Source organism: Pleurodeles waltl, chromosome 2_1 (genome assembly GCF_031143425.1).
Source record: "Pleurodeles waltl isolate 20211129_DDA chromosome 2_1, aPleWal1.hap1.20221129, whole genome shotgun sequence".
NCBI classification, from domain to species: domain Eukaryota; kingdom Metazoa; phylum Chordata; class Amphibia; order Caudata; family Salamandridae; genus Pleurodeles; species Pleurodeles waltl.
In genome coordinates, this window is record NC_090438.1 from 301,369,908 (window position 1) to 301,381,634 (window position 11,727).

Consider the following 11,727-nt stretch of genomic DNA (forward strand, 5'->3'; position numbering starts at 1 on the left):
CCCTGATTAACTACCCCTTCCCTCTGCACTCTATTAGGTTATTTCTGCTGTATACTCCTGGCTTAAATTTGATTTACTTCCTTCTATTCACACTTAGGGGGCGATTTAAGGAAAGTGGCGCTGCACCCAGTACCCTTTCCTTGTGCCCCTTTGCGCCCCCCTACCGCCACAGTGTGTGCGCCATATTAATTTGGCGCACCATGGCGCAAGGTAGAGGGCAAAAGCATCATTATTTGTGACACTATTGATGTACTTTGCATGAATAGTGCTGAAATGTTGGCGCTACTCCTGCAGAGTACATGCGGGCCCATTGGATTCAATGGCATGCACCCTTTTAATGCTCTGAGCAGGCGTTAAAAGTACCGAAACAATGGCGCAAGTAAATCTCTTATATTTCCTTGTGCCATTTTTTGGGCACCCCTAATGGGGGAATACCTCCTTTGCATACATTATGCCTTGCACAGGCATAATGTAGTGCAAAGGGTTTCAAAGAGGCGCAATGCATGCATTCCGCCACTTTGTAAATATGGCGCTGCATTTTTGGCCATATAATTAGTTTAAAAAAATGACATTAATGTGTCATTATGTTGGAGTTAGAGGCTCTTAAATCACCCCCATGAATTCTACATCTGGCAACAGATAGCATGAGCTGTCGATTGTAAGTGCTAATAAGAGCAATTCAAAACAGAGTCATGGCATACCCCAGGTGGTTACACAGTGTCGTTGGTGAATTGCCTACTTTTTTTGTTGCTTGACCGTTTCACATAAGTGGAGTAATATTCCCACCCTCTTCTGTCTGTGTACATTACTAAACAATGCAATACAAATAAAGCAAGTCACGTTAGTTTTACCAGTGCTTGCTTATCTTCTGCTTATGTTCTCAAAAATGTGTGTTTTTAATAGCTCTGCACTTGCAATGTTCAACTTGAATTGTTATACTTTTTACAAAACTGTTGAGCTGTGTGTTATAGACATAATATCTATTCCCTCATCCTGTTTCTCAGCAAATTTGTGTTATTTGGTAATGCCATGTAGCACAGTTCGACAATATGCTTACTTTTGTGTGAGCAGCTTTACTGACTACTACAAGTGGTCAGAGAGCAAGCGCACCTGATAGCTTGCAGTCATGACGTTTAAGATTCCCTCATTAGTAAGTAGGAAGCAATCTAAGCGGCTATGTGCTCTATGAATGGGTGAATAGCATGAGTATCCTGAAGTCTGAGGTGCAGTTCCCTCTACGCATCCATTAACTGCAATTTAGACATAGTTTTGTGCAACCCCACCATCATGCAGGGTTTCATGCCCATCCACGGAGGGTGTCTCTCTCGCTGACCATCTAAGATGCAGTTAAAATCTCCCACCCATATATCATAGGTAACCCCATGTATCGTATTATTTCAATTGCGAGTGCCGGGAAAAATTCATTCGTACTGGCAGCATACACATTTAGCAGTCATATTTCTACACCATCTAGCAATCCAAGCAGCTGCACATATCCTTCAGCGACATCAAGAACATGTCCCCGCAGCTGGAAAGGGGTACATGGAGCCCCCATATAGACACTCCCTGAGCATATGAGGAATAGGTAGAGCAGTAAAGTTGTCACCGCCATCTTTTTTGGAGTTTTTGGGCCTCGAGATCTAGCTGGTGTGCTTCTTGAAGAAACACTATATTGACACGTGATCTCTTAAGGTATGTGTGAGTTTGATATCTTTTTACAAACTTATTCAGGCCTCTCACATTCCAAGTGAGCATTCGAACTGTATTAGCCATAACTCAAGTGACACCATAAATTCCTCCATATATGGGACTCCTGTGCCCACTTCCCCACCGCCATCCATGTGGCATCATTTTGTTCGTCCTGTGCACATATTTACTCAAGAACATCAGCATAACAAACCCCCTCCCCCGAGTAAACATTACGAAACATAACTGGGGTTTGCCCAACCCTCAGTAGAGCCCAACCGTAATAAACAGCAAAACCCCTCCCCGAGTAAACATTACAAAACATAACTGGGGTATGCCCAACCCTCAGTAGAGCCCAACCCTAATAAACAGCAAAACTAAACTTCTCCAGTCCAGCTAGTTATAGCCAGGTCCACAAGGAGTAAGCTCCCTGTATTGTGTAAATATAAGGTAAGATGGTGGTCCAACACTAGTACGGCCCACCCTTCCTCCCTTCAGACCCAGTGCACTCTTAGGGATCCCACTGCGTATCCCTCACCCTGGGGAAGAGTGAAGGATACAGGGAAGAGTTAGACTGAATAACAATAGTTGCAGCAGGTAGGAAAGAACAAAGTGTGAACGTTAAGTGTAAAAAAGAAAATTCACAGAGAGGGTGAGCAAAGCCTCCATTTTTCTCTGGCCCCCTCTCTAACTCACAAAAGGTCCCTTTCATCAGTATGCAGTCAAGGGGGCATTATTGTAATCAGTAGTAATCTGCTACATTATTCATTGTGTCTTCCCGTCCGAGAGCTAACCCCTCTGTGGTTGTCCTTCATGTAGTCACTTCACTGCTATCAGTGTTGTCGACACTCCTCTGCTCCGCCTCCACCTGCAACCACAAGGGACCTCCTCAAGTTACCCAGTGCAGGAGACAGACTAAACCAGAGCCCTTGCCTCTTCCCTCTCCAGCCTCCGCGATTCAAGATCCAAGAAGCCAACCGGGCACAACACTATCTTCTCTGCAGAGGGGGATGATTTCCTCCATCTCCAGCTGCGCCTGTGAGTCGAAGTTCCTGTGGGATTGAGGCACTGCCCCAAGGCACAGGAGCGGCCGGTCCTACGTGCTGGGATGCAGTTACCCTCATGGACCTCCAACCAGTCCCAGGCATCCTCTGGTGTCAAAAATAGGTGTGTGTGGCCCTTGTGAAGTACCTTTAATTTAGCAGGGTACAGAAGCATATATTTCAGTCCCATGGCTTTTAGTTTTTGCTTCACCCCGCTGTAGCATTGTCTCTGCTTCTGCACTGCTCTGGTGTAGTCTGGGAAGATCCAGATAGTACAGTTCTCATACTAAGGATCTCCATGTGTACAAACCACACCTAGAATCTCATCTCGGCCCTTATGATTGAGCAATCGTGCTATAACAGTGCACGGGTGCCCCTGGTGGAGGTGGCAGAGCTAAGGGCCTATGGGCCAGTTCAATTGCAAAAAATTTAGAGAGATTCACCATCGGGAGGGCCGACGTTATCCAGACTTCCTAAAAGGCCTCCAGCCTCTTCCTCTCCGTCCTCTCAGGGAATCCCACAAACCTAAGATTGTTTCTATGGAATCTACCCTCGGTGTCATCGATGCCGGCCTCCAGTGCCATTGAGCGGGCTTCAAGAGCTGCCACCGTGGCTCCAAGTCTTGCGTCTCTTTGTGCAGTTCCTGCACCTGGATGTCTGTTTGTGTTGACTTCGCAGCCGCCTTAGTAGAGCAGTCCGGGGAAGATGCACATCTAGTGCAATGGTGTCAATTTTCATTTGCACCGCTTGAACCGTTGACTATATAGCTGCCAGTATTTGAGCCCCAGATGGCTCTGGAGGGTTCTGTGTGGTCCCCCCATCAGGTTGATCACCACCTGCACCCTGCACCATATATCGATCCATTTTTGTCTGCTGTGTACTCGTGGCCACTCTTTCCTTACCCATACTGTAACGTTTTACAAATCTGGTGGAGAGAGGCCCACGCTAAGCGATGGTCCAGACTGTTCGACACCTCAGGCGATATTTCAAGTCCATCCGCCTTGGTGTTGCTGTTGATCAGGCATTATGACAGGCGAGCCACAACACAGGAAGAGAGTCCTCAATGTCCAGTAGAGGGGGGAGGACCATGAGACCCCAGCAACCCTTCTTGGTCACTGTAGGTACTCTCCATTCAAATTCTAGACCATCCAGGTCCTGTCTGCACCAAAAAAAGGAGCTGCATAAGTGACAATGCACAGGCCTCTCTACATCAGCTAATCTCTGAACCTGCTCTCCAGATGCCACCACTGTAGGACTGATGCTTTGCCTTCAAGCAGAGTCCACCACAGGGGAAGGAAGTGTGGAGAAGGGAGGCTGGGAGCGGCAGAGCAGGGCACCTGAGACGCGGGCTCGTGAAGAGCACGGCTTCGCTAACAGTCTGTGTTTAAACATCCACTTCTCCGGGCTGGCTCATCCACCCCTGGCACTACCGGGGGAGGGAGGGAAGTGGCTCTCCATTTCATACCCCCTTTCAACCACAACCCCAGCTGGACCTCCTTTTTCACCATCGTCCACTCCGCTCTAGTCTGCCATGTCTGCCATTCACCTCAAGGCACTTGGTCTGGGTGCCAAATCTCTCTCCTGATGGGCTCCTCCCAGCATCGCAGCCAATCCACCATCTTGGGGATTTATCAGGGAGGCAGGGTGGTGAACCCCCGATGTCCTCCACTATTGACCCCCACCAATGAGTTGTCACTTTTCTATTGTTGGCCTCCGGGGCAGGCCGCAGCTTCCGCCACATGGTGCCCCGGCCGAGTGTAAGCTGCACCTCCACCTTGCGCATCTCAGCCAAGATCAGACTGCTGTGCCTCATCATCTGGCCCGCCCATCTCTGCGGCTGACGGGGGGAGGCAGGCCCGCTTTTAGTCTTCTCTCCTCTGTCCGGGGGGCACCCTCAGCGGGTCCCCGCACCAGCTCAGGGGTGCGTCCAGACCCCTGGGTCATCCGCAAAAGGCCATGGGTGCTGACACGCCTCCCACCATGCGGCCCTCTCACCAGCCGCACTGCTCAGGCCCAGGGCCCTCCTGGTGGCTTTTTGTCATCGCCCCCTCTGGTCGTCCGGCCACTGCAGCACTCTACCATGTCCACGGCCATCCTGGCCAGCACGCTACCACTTGCTGATCCGGGAAGGGGAGTCCAGGGGTGACAGGATGATGGAGGATTACTGCAGGCGGGCGAGAATGCATTCTTAGTGCTTTCGCTCGGCCATCTTGCTGGCCATGTATTTCCAATGTTACCGTATCCCGATAAGAACTAATTTCTGAACTTAAGATTCTCAGCCTTTCACAGGCACCAGCTTTACTCTTCACTCTCTTTCTACTACAATAACGTCAACGACAGTGCTGTAGGGCTTGCACATTAGGGGTCATATTTATGAAACTTTCATTCAGCGTAATGCAGCAAGCCACCTTGCTGCACTGCATGAATGTGCAGGATTGTGCCATATTTAACATTATACAGCGCATTCCTGTCCTTTCCTAGAGCTGGTGAACTATGGCTACCTAGCAGCAACGCAGCACCCTTGCATCATGTTGCAAGAGTAACTGCATTGCAGACAGAATTGTTTTTCTGCAGGAAGGGTGTTGGACCTGGCCCTTTTTGCAGGGTCATCTCCAAACTTTTTGCCTCCTTCTCCTATTTTTTCTGACCAGTTTTTGTTGATTCTAGGACTCTGGGTACTTTACCACTTCTATCCAGTGCTAAAGTGCATATGCTCTCTGTCGCAATTGTATTGGTGATTGGTTTATCGTTGACTGGCATATTTGATTTACTAGTAAGTCCTAGTAAAGTGCACTAGAGGTGCCCAGGGCCTGTAAATCAAATGCTGGTAGGGGGCCGGCAGCACTAATCAAGCCACCCACATGAGTAGCCCTGTAAACATCTCAGACCTACCACTGCAGTGTCTGTGTTTGCAGTTTTGCACTGACAATTCGACCTGGGAAGTGTACCCACTTTTTAGATTGGATTGTAAGGCTGCAAATGCCACTTTTAGAAAGTAGGTATTTTCTCACTAAGCCATTCTGTGCCTCTGTCTGTTTGTGGAATCCACGTCTGGATCAGACTGACAGTTGGGCTGTTTGTGAATTCCCACTAGACACTGACACAAAGGGAGCTGGGGTGTAGCCTGCATTTCCTGATGAGTTTCTTAGGCTAGAGTGGGGAAGTAGGAGCTGACACTTACACCAGAAAGGGCTGTGCCTGTCCTCAAACAATGCAGTCTCCAACCCCCTGGTGTGTGTCTGGGGCCAGGCCTGGGCAAGGCAAGATCTTGTCAACAACAGAGACTTTTCTCTGAAGTTTGCCTACTTCAAAAACAGAATGGGTAGAAGTAGTGGACAGATAACCCCAGATTTTAGATTATTTCTGGATCTAGAGGAACCTCTGCCAAGGAGAAGAGCTGAAGAAGTGGAGGAGGAGTACTGTCTATTTGCCTGTGAGTTTGCTTTGCTGGGTTGGCCTGCAGTTGCTGCTTTTGCCTAATAGAGAACAAAGACTGGACTTTGCTGTGTTTTCCTGCTTGTGAAGTGTCACCAAGGACTTGGACTGAGCTTGCCCCTTTTTCTAAAGTCTCAGGCCCTTTAAAGGCTTCCTTTGCCAACACCTGGACTCTCTAGCAGAGACTCCTACCCTGCCAAGTGGTGCCTAATCCAGTCCCTGTGCCCTTGAAAGGAGAAGCTGATGGAACCAAGACTTAAATCCACGCACAGGAACCGTGCAGGAGAAAAATCGATGTGGCACATGCTTGGTGCTCTTCTCCACTGTGCGCCGGAATTTCACACGCATCGTCGCTGGGCATCAAAACTACAGTGAACATGCGTAGACCTGAAGTTGCCCGTCGGTAAAACGACGCGTCACTGTTTTGCGGGGGGAGAAAAACGAAGTATCGCTTACCTGACTGGAGAAGAAACGACGCACGGCCTCACTTGGGAGTATGGAATCGATGCATCGCTGACTTTTCTGAAGCACGCTTACCTGTGCGGCTTTATTTTTTATGCAAACCAGGTATTTTGTGTAAAAGCAACATATCGATTGTTCTCTGTGGAGTAAGACATTTTAATTTAAAATTTCTTAACTTTGTGCATGTTGGATTTTTGTCGTTTTGGTCTTGTTTGATTTAGATAAATATTGGCTACTTTTCTAAGCTGGTGTTGTGTCCCTTGTGTGGTATTTTTACTGCATTACTGTGTGTGTTGGTACAAATACTTTACACATTGTCACCCCCTTGGTAGCCTGACTGCTTATGCCAAGCTACCAAGGGGGTGAGCAGGGGTTATCCTAGGTGTGTATCTCCATTACCCTGACTAGAGTGAGGGTCCCTGCTTGGACAGAGTGCAAATTGACTGCCAACATGAGACCCTATTTCTAACAAAGGCGCACCTTTCTGCACAAAAACGATCCTGAGAGGCATTTTCCTTTTTCTATCCGTGCACAAAGAGGAAAAATGAGGAGAAATAAAGATATTTCTCCTCATTACACCTCACCTGGGAGGTGTAGCATTTCAACGCATTCCCAGGAGTACCACTGATGATAAATCTAGGAATGCACCAAAAATCCATGGCTGGATGTGTGGGAAAACCCACCTTCCACCCATGTAACGCCTACCTGCCACATAGGCGCTGCCGTGAATTCTCTAGATCTATCAAGCCATACCGGGCCATGCAAGGTGGCCTTGTGTGGCTTGATAAATCTCACTTAGGTTTTGCTTCGCACTCACATGGGGCAAGGGCAGTGCAAAACCTTGATAAATATGCCCTTGGAAGCACACCCACACAAAAAGTGGTGGTGTTGGGAATGGGCTATATATAAGTTAAAACTAATGACAGCACTGCTGCAAATGAAGGCTCAGTCATACTTCTACGTGTGCTATCTTTATTGACTATTACAGTGAGTGGTGGTGAAGGAGGTTACTGGCGTTTAGTGCCTCAACGGGTATGACAGTTAACCTATCTGATATAATTGTTTTTCTCTCCCACCAGGTTAATGACCTAAGACTTGTGTATACCAGCAAGCGGTGCTCCAGAAGTGTAACTAGCGAGTACTGGGAGCCAATGATGGATAGCAGACGAAGGAACTCTTCAGTTGAAGTAACATTTGCATCAGAGCTCGAGCGTTCCCGACCTGAAGCAGGACCTGAAGATTTCCTCCAATCTACTAGTAATGCCTCAATCCCTCCATTTATGTACCCTGAGACAAACTATGCCTCAGTTCCGAAGCAAAGACCACGGAACACAATGTCCTTTTCACAAGTCCAGAGCAAGTGTGAAGGGAACATCAAAACCTCTTGTGTGGGGAGCATGAAAGAGGTTATTCCTCAGTTAACCTACACAGATTCCCATTCTAAACGAACCTCTACAAGACACCAAAACCACACAACTGCCTCTCCAGTCTTCTTTTATCTGGACAAGCCACCTCAAGCTCCAAAATGTGCATCAGCTGTACCTGACGAAATTTTCAAATTGAATAGTTGCCCTTTTCCTTGTCCATCAAATCTTGCTTACAGGGGTGAATATGTGTACTCAGAAAATCAGCAACCAGACCCACGAAGGACAAGCTGTAGTAGCGACAGTAGCACTTACATGGAATCAGAACATGATAGTAGGATCATGCATGCAAATCCCCCAGATGTTCAAGGGCAACAGACCAAACGATCCTGGAGTCAGTCAGACATGAAGTCCATTGTTTATCATTCCGGGTCAGAGTTCAGACCCTTGGGGTACTGCCCATCTCTAAGCAGAAGGCAAAGTATCACACGGTATGCACTGGCAAAACAAACACTCCCACTTACAACCGATGCAGCAGGTGTACAGAGGGCAACAGAGAGATATGTCTACAGCGGGACAGAGTCTAGCGACTCGGAGTCGGAAGTCCTGAACCCCTTCTATTACTCTTTGTTTGGTAAAAATGTAAAGTCACAAATAGCTAGAGTTCGCTTGTCCTCAGGCAGCCTTCAACTTGGCGACGACGATGAAGATGTTCCACCCAATGCACGTGGCAACCAAGAGAGACCATCCAGGCCATCTTCATATTACTTTTCAACCTAGTCCATCCAAGTTGACTGGCCAACTGTGAACTTGGAAATTCTTTGGTAAGACTAAAGTGTAATGCATAAAATAGTTTGAAATAAAAGTTCTCAAAACACAAATTTATCAAAAGTGATTTGCTTTTGTTGTCGGTAGCAACAAACATTACCAAGATATGGACAGTTGGATGCATTTACATATTAAGGGCCTAAATACGAGTTTGGCGAACTGGAAAGCCTACCTGCCAAACTCCCGACAGGGTGGCAGCCACCTTCGTGGCGACCATGCCGCTGGAGTTATTAAGAGTTTCCTGCTAGGTCCGCAGATGGAAACAGAGGTTTCCGCCCGTCCGCCGACCTAGTTGAAAACAGGCTACAGCATTGTCTCCAGCTGTAGTTGAGCCCGCAGGGTGCACCTTCGCAATTTTCACTGTCTGTAGAGTGCCCCATGAGTGAATCCCTCTTTCAGAGGGATTCACTCATGGGGCAAACTGACAATGCGCCACCTTTTTGTACCAGTGTGCCTCCTAAGGACATGTTTGGTTTACCTCTGTGCCATCCATACTACAGCATGCAAATTATAATTATACAGATTCACCCCCATGTAAATGAGGGAATGCCCTCTAAAGATAGCGCTGGCGTTGATTATATGACGGAACACCGAATTAAAAACAACTACTAACCTTAACAACGAGGTCGGAACACCGATCTCGTCCTTACTACTAATGATTTTACCACAAATGCCTTAACAACGATATTTCGTTGTAAAGGCATTCCTGATAAAATCATTCGCAATAGGCACCATTCACCCTACATCCCTCAACCCACCCCCCAACCCCACCCCAAAACCTAAAACCCGCTGACCCCCCACCCACTCCCCAAAACCAAAAACGCCCCACCCCCCAACCCCACCCTAAAACCTAAAACCCCCTGACCACCCACCCACTCCCCAAAACCAAAAACGGCCCACCCCCCAACCCCACCCTAAAACCTAAAACCCCCTGACCACCCACCCACTCCCCAAAACCAAAAACGCCCCAGCCCCCCAACCCCACCCTAAAACCTAAAACCCCGTGACCCCCCACCCACTCCCCAAAACCAAAAACGCCCCACCCCCCCAACCCCACCCCAAAACCTAAAACCCCCTGACCCCCTACCCACTCCCCAAAACCAAAAACGCCCCACCCCCCCAACCCCACCCCAAAACCTAAAAACCCCTGACCCCCCCACCCACTCCCCAAAACCAAAAACGCCCCACCCCCACCCCAAAATCTAAAAACCCCTGACCCCCCACCCCCTCCACAAAACCAAAAACGCCCCACCCCCCCAACCCCACCCCAAAACCTAAACCCACCACTTACCTTCGCCAACTCCCTTCTTTGTACCTTAACCTCGCATGTTCGTTGTTCAGAACATACGTAGTTAAGGCACAAAAATACGAAGTCGTGGTTAAAAAAAGCGTTGTTACGCTTTCGTTAACCACGACTTTCGTAATAAAAAAGTCATAAAAAAGGATGTTTACCGCTGGCGTTGCACGTGTGCTCATGCCTGGTGCACCCCTGGGGCACTATCTGTAATACAGCTCCTATTGTTTTCTGTCAATCTGTTATTTCTCTGTCTTCTGATATACAGAGAGAAGCTGTGGCTCTGTTCATTTAATTATGGACTTCCTTACAGGAACTAAGCATTTGATTTGCCTTTAGTTGCGAAAGCCCCCATGCACTGTAATGTGGATGAAATTGTGTACTCTTGTGTTTAGGAGTGTGAATGTCACTCCTCCCAACCTCACCTCCCCTACCCCCAGCCATTGCTTTGTTGGAGTGTCATTCAGATTTTTAGATAAGGCCACAGGACAGCATACAATCTCAGAAGAAATAAAATGGGATGAAAAGTCAGCAGGTTATCAGATTAGCTATTGCATAAATTATTATAATGTGCTGATCAACAAATCCTTTTAGAGTGGGAGTAGAATCCCCTCATCTAAAGTACCCAAAAGTGAATGTGACGATGCAGGTGTTCTCTTAGATGAAATGATTCATTCACAATGGGAAAGGGTTGCATCTCAGCCTTATTTCCTAGAACACCTCACCAATCAGGGTGTTAGGGGAGTCATCTGTGAATGACACATACCTTTTTGTGGCCACGGGCATCAGGGGCCACAGTGACAAAAAGAGGTGAAGTTTTGTGCATCTATAAGATATTGAGTGTCAGTGGTGACAACTTCTCCTACACAGTGAGTGGCACTGCTGAGACAGCCCAGCCTAGTTGGTGCCCCCTCGACCACAAAGGCCTAATTATGTGCTCTGGGCATGATGATAATTGTAACAGCCTGGCTGGTGAATCTCTTTGCAGTGTGAGAGGAATCGTCTTATTTAAGGTAGCCTCCACTTCATCATGAGGTAGAAAAGGTTATCTTGTACTCATGAGAGAATGCCCACCAGCACTGACCCAAGCATGAATTGCACTGCCAGTTGTTGGGCTTTCACCTCACCATGCTCTCCCACCTGCTTATGTAGATCAAGGTGCTCATGCCAATGAAATCAGGATCACACCAATGGATATAGGGAATCGGATTGTACAAAAGAGGGAGAGGCCTGGGCAGAGAGGATTGAAGAGGCAAATAGGGCTGGAAGTATTCTCCGGTGCCCCTGTATACATCAAGGTGCTTGTGCAAGTGAAAACCGGTCTAGACCATGAAGGGAGGATACGGACTAGAGCACTACATTATACAGGACCATAGACAGGAGATAGACAGGGAGCTGGTAGTACTGCCATACAGCCCATGTTCATATACATCAGGATACTCATTCAGGTGAGAATCGGATCTCCCACTCACTTGTATTTTGAACACCACAGGCCTCAAATATCAGTAAACAGGGCTTGGAGGACAGTTGGTCAGTAACAACAGGGAAAGAGAGGGACATGGTTAGGTAAGTAGTGGTGAAAATGAAACACTGTTCTTAATTAAGAAGGGTCTCT

The 11,727-nt window shown here is 47.8% G+C and overlaps 1 protein-coding gene across 1 annotated transcript in view; it reads left to right on the plus strand.

Annotated features, from left to right (window-relative positions):
* Positions 1 to 8,861, plus strand: part of FRMD7 (FERM domain containing 7) — a 366,847-nt gene extending 357,986 nt beyond the window's left edge. Inside the window, exon 12 of the mRNA XM_069206026.1 lies at positions 7,706 to 8,861. Coding sequence (XP_069062127.1) covers positions 7,706 to 8,770 — 1,065 coding nt within the window. The 3' untranslated portion in view covers positions 8,771 to 8,861. The remainder of the gene's footprint in view (positions 1 to 7,705) is intronic.
* The last annotated feature ends 2,866 nt before the right edge of the window (positions 8,862 to 11,727 follow it).